The sequence below is a fragment of the Rhinatrema bivittatum genome, chromosome 2, assembly GCF_901001135.1.
Source record: "Rhinatrema bivittatum chromosome 2, aRhiBiv1.1, whole genome shotgun sequence".
NCBI classification, from domain to species: domain Eukaryota; kingdom Metazoa; phylum Chordata; class Amphibia; order Gymnophiona; family Rhinatrematidae; genus Rhinatrema; species Rhinatrema bivittatum.
In genome coordinates this window covers 415969355-415984194 of record NC_042616.1, presented here as the reverse complement: position 1 = coordinate 415984194, position 14840 = coordinate 415969355, and the positions used below count along the sequence as shown (strand labels likewise).

Here is a 14840-nt window from a genome sequence, read left to right as displayed (position 1 = left end):
TGTCTGAGGCAGGAGCCTCTGAGGATGAGTCAGAGGCCCCGTTCCCGACGCTGCCTCCGGTTTTAGCCCCTACTTTCGACCCTGCGCCTCGAGTTCCTTCAGGGGAAACGTCTGGGGGAACTCCTTTCGGGTTTCCAGCATTTTCTCCGGAGTTTGTGCTCTTGATGCACAATGCTTTTCTTCAGCGGATGGCTCAGCTGCCAGACTTCTGTCAGGGGCCCTCTCCTCCCAAACTGGCAAGGTCGGACCCCCCCCTTGGGGGCGGCCCCTATCTCGGGAGGTGACACACAGCCCAGGGAGACGACGGGGGCGCCCCGGGACCTCCCCGTTCTGCCCAGAGCCTATCCCTCTCCTCAGGCGGGGGACCCGGTCCCTGATCCGACCGGAGATGATCCGTTGTTAACGGCCCAGCTGGAGGGGGACGACCCCCGGGTGCTCCGTATTTTTCAACGGGAAGAGTTGGATGAGTTGATTCCATACATCTTACAGGAGCTAGATATCGACCCTCCCCCGGAGCCGCCGGGACCCGACCCCAAGGCAAAGAAGGGGGACCCTCTTTTGGCCGGGCTCCGTCCGCTGGCCAAGGCTTTCCCTACTCACCCTACTTCGCTTCAGTTACTTTCAAGAGAATGGGATGCCCCCGAGGCCACCCTAAAGGTCAGCAGGGAAATGGAAAAACTTTATCCCCTACCGGAGGAGTTCCTGGAGTTGCTTAAGGTCCCTGCGGTGGATTCCGCGGTCTCTGCGGTCACAAAGCGTACCACTATCCCGGTCACAGGGGGCACGGCGTTGCGGGATCTTCAAGATAGGAAGTTAGAGGTTTACCTCAAGAGGATTTTTGAGGTTTCGGCGCTGGGAGTGCGTGCAGCCATCTGTAGTTCTCTGGCGCAAAGGGCAGGACTCAGCTGGGTACAACAACTTCTCCCTCAAAGGCGTTAAGCACTTGCGACCACCTCAGCAGGCTCCTTGTCCCTCTTGGAACCTCAACCTAGTGCTTCAGGTCCTTGCTGGTCCTCCCTTTGAGCCTCTTCGTTCTTTTACCCTCAAGGACCTCACCCTCAAGACAATTTTCTTGGTGGCAATTAGTTCGGCACGCCGCATTTCGGAGCTGCAGGCTCTGTCCTGGGGGAACCATATCTCAGATTCACTGATACGGGTGTCACCTTGCACACGGTGCCCTCTTTTCTCCCCAAGGTGGTCTCGACTTTTCATCTTAATCAGTCGGTGGAATTACCTTCCTTCTCTCCGGATGCCTCTCAGGATCTACGCAAACTTGATGTCAAACGCTGTCTAATGCGTTACCTGGAGGTCACCAACGACTTCCGTCTCTCTGACCACTTGTTCGTCCTATGGTCGGGTCCTCACAAAGGTTCTAGGGCCTCTAAAACGACCATCGCCCGCTGGTTGAAGACTGCAATTGCCGCAGCATACATTGGAGCGGGGAAGTCTCCTCCTCTGGCAATCAAGGCTCATTCTCTTCGCTCGCAAGCTACCTCCTATGCGGAAAGTCTTTCCGTCTCTGCGCAGGAGATCTGCAGGGCTGCCACTTGGAAGTCTCTTCATACATTTGCTCGTCACTATCGTCTTGATGTCCGGTCCTCGGACTTCGGTTCCTTTGGTGACAGAGTTCTCTGAACAGGGCTATCTATGGCCCACCCTTAGGGACGCTTGGGTACATCCCACCGTCTGGACTGATCCTGGTACGTACAGGGAAAAGAAAATTATTCCTTACCTGCTAATTTTCGTTCCTGTAGTACCAAGGATCAGTCCAGACACCCTCCCTATACTTTGGGGGTCTTTTTGGGAAGCCTCTGCTCATTTTTTTCTGTGTTCGAACTTATTGCTGCCCTCCCCGATGGGGAGGATTCTTCTTCTTACAATACTGTTTGCAAGTTCTCAGTTGAGACCAAGTTGTTCTCCATTTGTTAAGTGTTTTTGGTTTGATTTTTACTGGTTTTCTCCATTTGATCCCTCCGTCTCTTCTCTGTCTGGCTTTGTTATCCTGTTTACTGAGCTAGGAGACCTGGGATAAAGGCTTATGTAGCTCCTCCCCCAGAAGTTTGGTCTGACTTCCTCTGCTGGACGGGGGACATAACCCACTGTCTGGACTGATCCTTGGTACTACAGGATCGAAAATTAGCAGGTAAGGAATAATTTTTTTATAATTTTATACTGACATGTTTTTTATCATATAGTTTAAAATTATTTACAGGCATTGGGGTGTGGAAATAATTTTTTATTGTGGATAAAAATTTATTTAAAAATTTATATTCAAATTGACTGCAAAGAAACGAGGCCAGTTGGTGGCGGTTAATGATTAGAAAATCAGTGGTAACCTGGATGGTACCGAGAAATGATAAAGTATGAAACCATCACCTCTCACCTTTAAAAATTTTAATAGTTTCTTATGACAGTCAATGAGTTAATTTTCTTGATATCAAGGTGTTTTTTTGTATAATATCAAAACAATTTTGTGTCATCTGCAAATCTGGTTATCTCACTCATTGTTCCTTTCTCCAGATCATTTAAGAATATGCTAAATAGAACAGGTCCCAATACAGACCCCTGGGGCACTCCGCTAATGACCTTTCTCCATTTGGAAAACTGACAATTTAGTCCTACCCTTGTTTCCTATCTTTTGTCCGGTTACCAATTCAAAATAGGATACTGCCTCCAATCCCGTAACCTCCCAATTTCCGAGGAGTCTCTCATGAAGGACTTTGCCAAATGCCTTTTGAAAATCCAAATACACTAAATCAACTGGCTCACTTCTGTCTGCATGTTTATTTACCCCTCAAAAAAATCTGCTAATAGTATCACTTAATTCTGGACATATGAGTAGGGATCTACTGACTGCCAGATCGAATTTACTAAGTTTACTAATTGCATATCAATTTTTAAGATCAAATATTTTTTAATAGAAATAGAGTTTCCTTCCACAAAGAATGCATAGTCTACAAGAGTGAAAAGGTACAGTAAAACTAAAAGGGCAATGCATTGTTCAGTCGGTGGATCAATGTGGAGTGCATAAAAAAATAAAAAAGTGAAAAAAACTAAGAATGTTTGACTATTTTTAAACCTATTTGTGAATAGACTTCTTAGCTGTGATTAGTACATAGTCTTTAGATAACTCACTGGCTGTTGGTGGCACCAACGTAGCTCTCAACAATGAAGCAGCAGCAGGAGTTGGCAAACATGACACTGGTCTAGCTTTTATCTTCACTGATGGAGGAGCTGGCTTAACTTCAGAAAATGATATTAAGTCCTGTGGTAAGGAGAAAGGAAGACAGATTATTGATATATCAGAATAATATATTAAACTTAACAGCTATGCTGCTTCACTTATACCAGTATTGAACAATTTGGCAGGTATATGTAATGGAATAGTTTTGAACTGATTTCTTAACAAGTGCTTAGGAAATCACTATTAAAGGGTTAAATATAAATCTAAATGTCTAACATTTCAATGAAAGATTAGGTGGTTGTTGAATATGATTAGTCTGCCAGTGTTTTCTGGTTTGTGGATTTTAGCATTGCAGAAGAAATATCTGCACTAACAGAGAGGATTCTCAATCCTTAATACAAGCACAGACTTTTGAAATAAGTTAAACAATATCCAGCAGCTGCCGCCTGACACTCTTCTTGTCCCAGTAGATGTAGAATAAATGTACAGCAACATTTCTCATACAGATGGCACAGCTGCACACTCAAGATATTTAAATATACCTATTCTGGACCACCATTTCACACTAGAAACTATTATAACATTAAATTCATCCTGACACCAACTACATCAGCTTCAATAATGGCATCTATTTCCAGATGACGAGGATGCAATGAGCATCAGAAAGGCACCACAGTATACAAATCTTTATATGGCAAAATTGAAAGAGATATTCTTAAAAGATACCACACCAGAACTTTCAGATAGCAAATTTCTAACTGCAGAGCATGTTGCAGCTCTCATGCAGTTTGAAATGTGGCAGGTGGGGGGCATCCCATGGAGTTCCACAGGACCTGCCTGCCCCATGTGTTCAAACAGCGGGATGGCAGTTAGATCTTGGATTCCTGCGAGGCTTAGAGGGAACATTGCCTATAACAGGTGTTCTCTGACAGACACACAACTGGGTGATGCAATTAGGGGCAGATCTTCAAAGCCCTACGCGCGTAAATCCGGAAGGATCTACGCACGTAGGGGGCTTACGCGCGCCGGGCCTATTTTCAAAAGGCCCGGCGGCGCGCGTGTAAGTCCCGGGGCTTGAATAAAGGGGTGGAGCACAGGTGGGGCGGGCGGTCCGGGGGCGGTTCCGGAGCCTCCAGGCACAGCGGCTATTTGGTGCTGTGCCCGGGATCGCGGGCTGGCCATCAGCCGGCGCGCGCAACCTACATCTGCCCAGAGGCAGGCGCAACTTATAAAATAAAAATTAGAGGGGGTTTTAGGTAGGGTAGGGGGGTGGGTTAGGTAGGGGAAGGGAGGGGAAGGTGAGGGAGCGGAAGGAAAGTTCCCTCCGAGGCTGCTCCGATTTCGGAGCGGCCTTGGAGGGAACGGGGAAAGCCAGCAGGGTTCCCCAAGGGCTCGCCACGCGCACGCCGCCACGCATGTGCGTGGCGGCGTGCGCATGTTATAAAAACGGGCGTACATTTCTGCGTGCCAGGTTGCACGCAAAAATGTACGCCTGCGCGTAGGTATTAAATCAGGCCCTTAGTCTGAAAACCTATAGAAAATCTAAGAAGCCTTCTCAGGCATGTGCATGAATTCCCACTCTACTACCATTGTGTCAGAGTCTTTTCAGATTTATAAATCAACTCCAAGAAGCCAACTTCAAAGGGGTGGAGGGAAGTGAGCTTGTGTGGATATATATCCTGCTATTCTCCAGGAATACCCATTGCAACTTTAATTTCTCCAAGGACATGCAGCATAATATAGCCACACAAGTAGAAAATAATACTGTAAAGTGAATGTGTGGCAAGAACTTCATATTATAGACTTGTTAGTCTCCTCTATGGAGTCCATTCTTAGATGAGTCATTGATTGGACTGCTCCAGGTAGAAAGCAACAGGACCCTTACAGTCTATATAGTGCAGTCTATTTCATCTTTATGAACATGAGTCTGGACAACTGGTAAACCTGTGAAACAGAAAAAGTACACTATAGACTCCCCAACTATATACATAATACTGATAACCTAGAGGTCTCATTAGCTACTGTATATAAGTCGTAAAACCAAAGCATGTGGATTGTAGTGCATGAACAACTATAAATCTGGTATTGATCATCAGAAACTAATATACAAAGGGCTGTGTTCCCTAAAGCATGAAAAACAATTAAAAAAAACCTTCTTAATCCTAAAAAACATAATATCAAAAATCAAAACATAACAAAACGTAACTCATATAGAAACACAGAAATGACGGCAGAAAAAGACCAATCGGCCCATCCAGTCTGCCCAGCAAGTTCCCACACTTATTTTCCCATACTTATCTGTTTCATCAACCACCAAGTTCAGGGCCCTTGTTGGTAACTGTTTGATTCAAATTTCCTGCCCTCCTCTGTCATTGATGCAGAGAGTAATGTTGAAGTTACATCAAAGGTGAGCATAAGGCTTAATGGTTAAGGGTAGTAACCGCCGCATCAAGCAAGTTACCCCGATGCTTATTTACCCCGACTGCACAGATCAATGCCTTGTTGGATGTAGTCTGAATGTAAATCCTGTTTTCCACATTTCCCCCTGCTGTTGAAGTAGAAAGCAATGCTGTATATGCATTCAAAGTGTTGTATCAGGCTTAACTGGTTTAGGGTAGTAACTGCCGTAATAAGCAAGCTACGCCCATGCTTATTTGTTTACCCAGATTGTGAAGTTCAGTCCTTGTTGGTTGTTGTCTGAAAGCAAATCCTCTTTTCCACATTTCCGCCTGCCGTAGAAGCAGAAAGCAACACTGTTTATGCATTCAAAGTGATGTATCAGGCTTAATTAGTTTAGGTTAGTAACTGCCGTAATAAGCAAACTACCCCCACGCTTATTTGTTTCACCAGATTGTGAAGTTCAGTCCTTGTTGGTAGTTATCTGAATGCAAATCCTCTTTTCCACATTTCCCCTTGCCTTCGAAGCAGAGAGCAATGTTGGAGTTGTATTAACCATGCGAAGGCTTATTGAGTAAAGGTAGTAATCACCAGGTACTAGCCTCCACTCCAGAATCCACCCCCATGGCTCTTCTCTTCATTCCCATCCTCTAGCCTTTATGAATCCACAATGTTTATCCCATGCCCCGTTGAAATCCTTCACAGTTTTAGTCTTCATCACTTCCTCCGGAAGGGCATTGCAGGAATCCACCACCCTCTCCGTGAAGAAATACTTCCTGGCATTGGTTCTGAGTCTTCCTCCCTGGAGCTTCAAATTGTGGCCCCTAGTTCTGCTGATTTTTTCCAATGTAAAAGGTTTGTTGTTGACCATGGATCATTAAAACCTTTCAAGTATCTGAAAGTCTATCATATCACCCCTGCTCCTCCTCTTCTCCAGGGTGTACATATTTATATAACTCAAGGTTATATTAAAAATATAAGGATACCAATTACAAGCTACAGTATCTTTATTTGCCGATGTCATCATGTTCCTCCTTACAAATCCAAAGCAATCCTTATTAGGGGTTGAACATGAATTAAAACGCTTTGACGAAGTTTCTGCCTTCAAGGTTAATCTTGAGAAATCGGAGCTCCTCAATATCAACTTATCCACCCCAGAGGTCATGGTGATTAAAGAGTGTTTCCTTTTCGCTGGGCTAAAACATGCATTAAATACCTGGGGATTTTCCTAGGCCCTCGTGTCACTGATTTGTACAATCTTAATTATGTGTCACTGGTGAAAAATATCGATAAAGACCTAAGTAAATAGGATAGAGGAATGTTCTCTTGGCTTGGCAGGATAGCAATTATTAAAATGAGCATATTACCTAAATTCTTATATCTATTCTCATCTCTGCCAGTATACATCCCCTCACAAATCCTCCACAGTTGGCATAAAAAGATCTTCGATTTTATTTGGAGACGACGCCCTCCCAGAATCTCACTTCATGTATTATTTCTACATAGATTGCAAGGTGGATTGGGGGTACCTAATCTTTCTTGGTACTTTGCAGCATCCCAACTGCGAGCGTTGTTAGATTTTAATTGCTGGACCTCCATTAAACAATGGGTGCAAATTGAACAAAGATTAAATATGGAAATGTCTATTAAGGCTATGTCTTGGCAACCCCGAATATCATGGCAGACAGTGCATTGTCTTCCATTGGCAACCAGGATTACTCTGAAGGTCTGGTCCCAGTGGAAAATGAAGCTAGTGGGAGGTTATGGGTATTTCTATCAAGCTTCACTATTTCACAATGTGTACTTTCCAGTGGGATATCAAACCAACCAATTTCATGAATGGCATAAAAAGGGGATTAACACCATTGGCCACCTAATGTGTCAGGGTAAACTGTTATCAACAGAAACACTGGAGTAGTTAAATCATATTGACCCAACTAATTTTTTAGCCTATGCGCAAGTCACACATTTTGTCAGCTCTTTACAGAAAGCAAAGCTCCTTCGAAATGGTAGATCTCTATTTGAAAGTTTTTATATTAATAGTGATTCTATTAGCAGCTCTATCTCAAAAATGTATAAGTTATTTTTTGAAACTGAGCCCTGTCACTTCAAGCACATTGAGCAGTGGGAAATAGATCTGGGCCAGCAGTTAGGATCTAAAACTTGGGGGGAAATCACTTGCATAGCCAGCAAGTGCTCTATCTTTGCTTGACTGCAAGAAAATTGTTATAAAATGATTTACTGCTGGTACTACACTCCGGACAAATTGCATAAAATTTATCCACACATTTCAGACTCTTGCTGGCGTATGTGTGGATAACCTGGCTCCTACTTCCATATATGGTGGAGCTGTAAGACGATTTTGCATTTCTGAGGCTCAGTCTTTTCCTGGTTGAGCGAAGTCCTGGAAGTTTCATTAGCCCCCTCTGCTGAGGTGGCTTTGTTACACCTACCAGCATCTGGGTTGAATAAATACCAACAGAAGCTCTGTGTGCCGGTTTTTATAGCCGCACGTGGTGTTGTTGCAGCCCGGTGGAATTACCATGTATTACTGAAGTTGTTGAAAGATTATACATATATTATTACCTTGCCTCTTTAATGGCTGCCAAGCACAAACGAATGTCCTCCTTCTCACAGATATGGAAGCCTTTCCTAGACTTTTACTTATAATGATGATAAGATTGCCTTCTAGTTCATTTTTATCTCATGCGTTTAGCGCGGTGTATGGCTTATACCTCAGTAGCTATTTCTAATTTGAAATTATGTTTAGCTATATGTCCTTTTCATGGGTGGAATGTTTTGATTATAGACAATATTTATAATCCATGTACTGCTGTATAGAGAGCTCCTTTAGAGGGAAAAAGGGGGTAGGGCTTTTAGAAGGGTTTGTTTATCAATGTACAAGCCGTTAAGCCCGTTAAAACGGGCTACATTAACATTTTTTTTGGATCATTTCCTTCCCCCTCATTCTCCCTCCCACCTCCCCCACTCTCTCCCCTCAGTCACTCCTCTCTCTCCCTCCCTCCCCCTCCCCTCCCCTCAGTCACTCCCCCCTCCCCCCTCCTCCCTCCCTCAGTCACTCCTATCTCCCCCTCCCCCAGTCACTCCCCTCAGTCACTCCCCCCTCCTCCCCTCAGTCACTCCCCCCTCCTCCCTCCCTCAGTCACTCCTATCTCCCCCTCCCCCAGTCACTCCCCTCAGTCACTCCCCCCTCTCCCACCTCCACTCAGTCACTCCCCCCTCCCCCAGTCACTCCCCCCTCCTCCCCTCAGTCACTCCTATCTCCCCCTCCCCCAGTCACTCCCCCCTCCTCCCCTCAGTCCCCTCCCCCCTCCTCCCCTCCCTCCTCCCCTGAGTCACTCCTCCCTCCCCCCTCCCCTCAGTCACTCCTCCCTCCCCTCAGTCACTCCTCCCTCCCCCCTCCCCTGAGTCACTCCCCCCTCCCCTGAGTCACTCCTCCCTCCCCCCTCCTCCCCTCAGTCACTCCTATCTCCCCCTCCCCAGTCACTCCCCTCAGTCACTCCCCCCTCCTCCCCTCAGTCACTCCCCCCTCCCCCCCTCCCCTGAGTCACTCCTCCCTCCCCCCTCCCCTCAGTCACTCCTCCCTCCCCCCTCCCCTCAGTCGATCTCCGCCGAAGACCCAGAGCGGCGGCGGCCCGAAGACGCAGAGCGGCGGCGGCATGCGCACGAGGGAGGGACAGACTTCCTTCCGTCCGTCTGTCCCTCCCTCGCGCGCATGCCGCCGCCCCTCCGGGTCTTCGGGCCGCCACTGCCGCCGCTCCTGCCCAGGTCTTCGGGCCGGTGCCGCCGCTGCCGCTGCCGCTCCGGGTCTTCGGGCCACCGCGGCCGCCGCTCCTGCCTGGGTCTTCGGGCCGGTGCCGCCGCCGCAGCTCTTCGGGCCGCCGCTGCCGCTCCCGCCGCTCCGGGTCTTCGGGCCGCCGCCGCCGCTCCGGGTCTTCGGGCCGCCGCCACCGCCGCTCCGGGTCTTCGGGCCGCCGCTCCTGCCGCTCCGGGTCTTCGGGCCGCCACTCCTGCCGCTCCGGGTCTTCGGGCCGGTGCCGCCGCCGCTCCGGGTCTTCGGGCCGGTGCCGCCGCCGCCGCTCCTGCCGCTCCGGGTCTTCGGGCCGCCGCTGCCGCCGCTCCTACAGCACCATTTTTATTTTCAAGAGGCACACTGTGACCGATGTGCTCGCATGCGCGGTAGAGCTGCTCTCTACTGCGCATTTGCGGCACGTCGGTCAAGCTTCGTTTATTAGGTAGGATAACTACTGTTTGCTGTTTATTGTATTGAGTGGACAGGAAGGTCATTATGACAGTGGTGTCCAGAAGTGTTGTATAAGGGATTTATGGCAGTGATAGTAATCCCAGTTAGTAAATGTATAGTGAGTCATGAAGAAGTGAGAGCTCCTTGCGTGGAGTGACTGTGGTTGTGCAGCTGTCCATGCAAGGAAAAGCGTGAATGATGTTGCACTCTGCAGAGAAACAGCATTCACCGATAGTGATTCAATGAATACCCAAGTTGCCGAAGCTGGTGCAACCAGCAGAACTTGGGATTATAATGTTGTTGACTCAACTTGAAGCACATAGAAAGATTAGAGGTAATGTACTTACTGTGATATGGAAGCATGGTAACGAGAGATACCATTTTACCTGTGCCTTCGGAAGAAAGTTGGTATTTCTGAGGTCCAGGATGGGCGGAGAGTAACTACTTTCTGTTGAAAGAAAGAATAGTGTAATTAAAACTTCCCACCTCCCACCCCCCTTCCCCTCTCTGCGCTTTGTAGCGTCTGGGGGAGTGTACCGGGAATCTTGGTACAAGGTGGGGTGGCTGCTCTGATATCCGGTCAGTTGGGAGACCAGGAGGTGTCTAACTGGAGGGGCTGATGTAAGCTGGATATCATGTAACCTCCCTCGGGAGTGTGAGCGGTAAAGTCTTACCCGCAATTCTGTGTGCTGTACAAGGAGACATCAGGATCTGTTGTCAGGCTTCGAGGTGGACTTGCACTTGAGGCAGTATTTGCTGGATCTCGTGTTTAGCAAATCAGCGAATGCACCTGGAACTTTGGTTCTGAAGCAGGAACCAGAAGCCAGAGCATTAATCAGCCTCGTTGCTGAAAAAGGGAGGAAGCCCTGATGCAATCCCAAAGAAATGATAGAGAGGTTCTCCTGGTATTGTGGCTGACATAGCTAGCATAACGATATGTGACACTAATACGGTTCTTGGATGGTTTATGACCTAGAACTTTTCGAACCATGTGGACCGAAGTAGAGAACACATCTCAATGGGAATGCCGCAGAAGCGGGTACTTACCATCCGACGTGGATCGCCGAAGGACAAGCTGGTGAAGATTGCTGGCTCTGTGGATTTCCGGAGTCCTCGAGGGGTAGCCTTTGGACGTAGACATCCGTCTCAACTCTGATGTCTAGTATGGTAGCGCAGGTATAGAAGAGACAGGCTGGGCGTGGCTGGCGCTTACACCGTAATTAGTGGAGGGCCACAATCCTGCACCGATGACGGTGGGCACGCCTGGGAACAAGGGAGCTATTAACGAGCTTGTGAACCTGACCCTCGTCGCAGCGGCTCGATGTCTCGTGACGCCAGTGCAGAATTCTTTGGACCTCGATCCGGTGTTTCTGGAGCACCAAGGACTGCCAAAACTGTGTGGAACAGTGCCAATGGCAGTGGTGATGTTGCTCGGCCCGAGCATTGTCCAGCATCGAAAAGGATAGCAATGATGTGCTGGATGGCGTCGGTGGCGGACGGTCACCGTGTCAGTGACGATGTGTGCCATGGTGCTCGGCCCGGTCTTTCGCCAGCGCCGAGATGGAAGCCCTCGCTGTCTTGGATGGCGATTGATGACGGACTGTCAGCATGCCTGCTCTGCTCCTGGCACTATGTAGTGTCGTAGGCTAATACGGGGCTTTAATAAGAACCCAAAGCATGGAGCACTGTGTTCAGGCGAGGGCATTATGTGGCGGTGCTATGTCGGGATTGACGGCATCGATGGCAGCCGAAGCGGCCTCGAGGGTATCGTCAAAAATGTATATGAAAAAACATCGATGACTCGGCCAGAGCAATGAGGACAGTGACGGAGCACTGACGGCATCGGCGTAGGTATCTATGGGAACGATGTGGCATCGAATAGTTGAAAAAACATCGTTGGTATCGGAAAAAAGGTACCGGCATCGACAGAGTCGATGACCACATCGATAGGAACGTCGAAGACACCGATGGAAACGACGTGGGCGTCGAGGACATCGATGTATGGAGGCGGGCGCCAAGGGCATCGGTGGCATGGCCACGGATGATTGGATTGACTCGGGTAGCAATGGCATCCATGGCATCGAATCCACGGACGCGGGCATCGACTCCACGGATGTGGGCACCGACGCCACAGGCGCGGGCACCGATGGATTTGACGTGGGCACCGATGCCACGGACGTGGATGTGGGCATCGACACCACAGGCTTGGGCATCGATGCCTCGGACACGGGCATTGATGCCATGGATGCGGGCACCAATGTCACGGATGTGGGCATTGATGCCATGGATGTGGGCATCGATGCCAAGGACATGGGCACCGATGGCCACCGATGGAAAAGCCCTGGGCATCGATGGCATCCATAAAATAAAGGATGGCATCGATGGAATGACCCCGGCATCGATGGAAGTGTCCCAGGAGACGGTGGCATCGACCCGGGCATGGATGGCACCGACGAAACAAGGTTTACATCGATGCATCCATCCAGGCAATGATGGCACCGATGGAACCCAAGGAAAAATCAGTGCCATGGATGAAAAACATGGATGGCACTGATAGAAACAATGCAGGGACGATGGCATCAGAGTACCGCAGAGGGAGGGGTACCGATAGCATCTAAGAATCCAGGACGGTCTGAAGGGGGTACTGACGGTAGCGTTGGGGCATCGACTGCGCGAGGGTACCGAGGAAATCGAAGGACCTGAATCTACAGGGGCCCTGGCGGCAACAGAAACCGTGGAAGTCCCTGTCTCACTAGCGCTAATAACCAAGCAGAGTGTCACAGAGGGACACTCCCAGGCTATGTGTAGCTAACTGAAAAAATAGGGAGAGGGAAGGCCACAGTCGGTTGGCAGGCCAGAAAGGTGACAGGAACCGACCGAAAAAACAGGGCATAGTACTCACCAAGCGTTGAATAAATGTACGCAGAAGGAGACCCGTGCAGGGAAAAGTGTTTGTGAAGTAAAAGTTTAAGTCTTTCCTTGAGGAAAAAGTGTTATAATTTCTCAGAGTTCCTAACCGCTATGCTTACTGCAGAGCGGAAAAAAGAAGACTGAGGGAGACACCTGTGGCTCACAGGGATAACTGCAGGCTGAGCATGCTCAGTGCACTCAGTGTGCCAGTGTCAGTCAAAGCTTTGTAGAAACTTTGACAGAAAAGTTTTCCGTACAGGGTTCCATCCTGTGTTGTCACCCATATGTGAGGACTACCATCCTGCTTGTCCTCTGAGAATGCTAGCTTCCCTGCAAGGGTCTTTATCCTTGACTGGGAGCTGTAAAAGGAATACCATCTAAGAACCCTCTCTCCCAGAGCCAAGAAGTTGTTGTGGAGGTGGACACCTGGCCCGCGGTGGTGTGTTGGCGCCACCTGTGAGGGAAACCCCCCACAGGTCCCCACCGTCAGGAGGCAAGGCCAATTGGGAAGCAGAGGCCGACTGGAGCTTCGCCAAAACCAGGCCTCGTTCCCCGCAGGTTGAGCCCTTGGGTACCAGGGCCAGCTGGACTTAGGTGGCCTCCGTGTAGTTGATCCCGAAAGAGGTGTCCAGAGGGCAGAGTGCAGGAAGGCAGCAGAGTCAGAGGGTCCCAGCAAAGCCAGATGAGAGCCAAAGTCAAGTCCAAGCAGAGGGTCGAAGGCAGGCGGCTAGAGATGAGGTCAGGTTCAGGCTGAGTGGTCGAAGGCAGGCGACTATAGGCGAGGTCAGGTCCAGGCAAGAGGTCAGAGGCAGGCAGCTATAGGCGAGGTCAGGTTTAGTACCGGGTCAAGCTAAGGAAGTCCATCCGAAGGTAGGGCAGGAACAGGAGTTAGAGCAGGAACTGGAACCAGGGCCGGTGCAAGGGGATTAGGCGCCCTAGGCGAGCCTTCTCCCTTGCACACCCCCCCCCCCCCCCCGGTCTCGGCCCCAACTCCTACATCATTCTCGATCATGCCCACTGACTGAGTGGTTTTCTGGGTCACGAGCAGGTTGGGCACTGCTTGTGGCCCGCCAAATCTCCATTCCTCTTTGCCGCCGCTTGCTGCCCCATATGGTTCGCACCCAATGGTGCAGCAAGGGTCTCCAGCGCCCGGGGGCCTCTCCAGCATCCCACCTTAATCCTTCTTGTACTAATGCTTAAGGTCACAGAAAATCAGTGGCCGTCTCTAGACAAAAGAATTTTTTTGGGGGGGGGGGGGTGCAAAATGACATATCTTCATTAAAACCACCTCTATAGCATGGACCCTGCTTTAAAATTGGTTATAAAAAAAAAAGTGTTAATAAAAAAGTCCAAATGGTCTTCTGCATAATTTTAAAAAGCTGGTTAGTTTCACACTTCTAGTAAAACTACTATAAAATTATTTGATAGCCTCATTCAACTAATTCTATATGGCTATGAGAGTGAAGTCTGGAATATATAGGAAGGGACAGAATGTCAATACAAATCCTGCACCTCCAGTTCTGTAACTCTGTATATCCACTGAAATTCCCCCAAACAATGGAGCTTGGATGTTTCCCTTACAGCTCATCATACTAAAAGATATTTTCAAATTCTGGTGTCACCTCATAGTAACAGCAGCACAAACACCTTCCACTGCCAGACACATTGTGACCTAACACAAAACCCCACAGAAAAGACACTCAAAATCTGTACTGCAATCCCATCGTAACATAATAGTAATAACACCAAGGACTCATACAACAATAACCCTACCTGTGAAAAAGCAAGGGTAAATATTACACTGGGTCCTAGAATACCAATACACCACCTGAGGAAACAAAACAAACCCGATTGCTATAGATCCCTATACAGACACTACATGATAACAGAATCTCTCATCATGGTCACACACACACAGAGTAAAGACAGACCCTCAAAAAATACAGAATACAAAATAAAGGAAACGGAAACCCCAAGAAGCCAGACTCTGTGTATTAATAATGGAAAAACAGAACCACCATTCCTCATAAAACAATAAAATCAAGAAACATAAAGCATCAGTTATAATAGTAAAACCATACTAAT

At 48.5% G+C, this 14840-nt stretch overlaps 1 protein-coding gene across 5 annotated transcripts in view; it reads right to left on the bottom strand.

Annotated features, from left to right (window-relative positions):
- Window positions 1-14840, bottom strand: part of ENTHD1 (ENTH domain containing 1) — a 547844-nt gene that overhangs the window by 110144 nt on the left and 422860 nt on the right. For all 5 annotated transcript variants that reach the window (XM_029590172.1, XM_029590177.1, XM_029590176.1 and 2 more), the window contains one exon: window positions 3136-3265. In XM_029590172.1, coding sequence (XP_029446032.1) covers window positions 3136-3265 — 130 coding nt within the window. The remainder of the gene's footprint in view (window positions 1-3135; window positions 3266-14840) is intronic.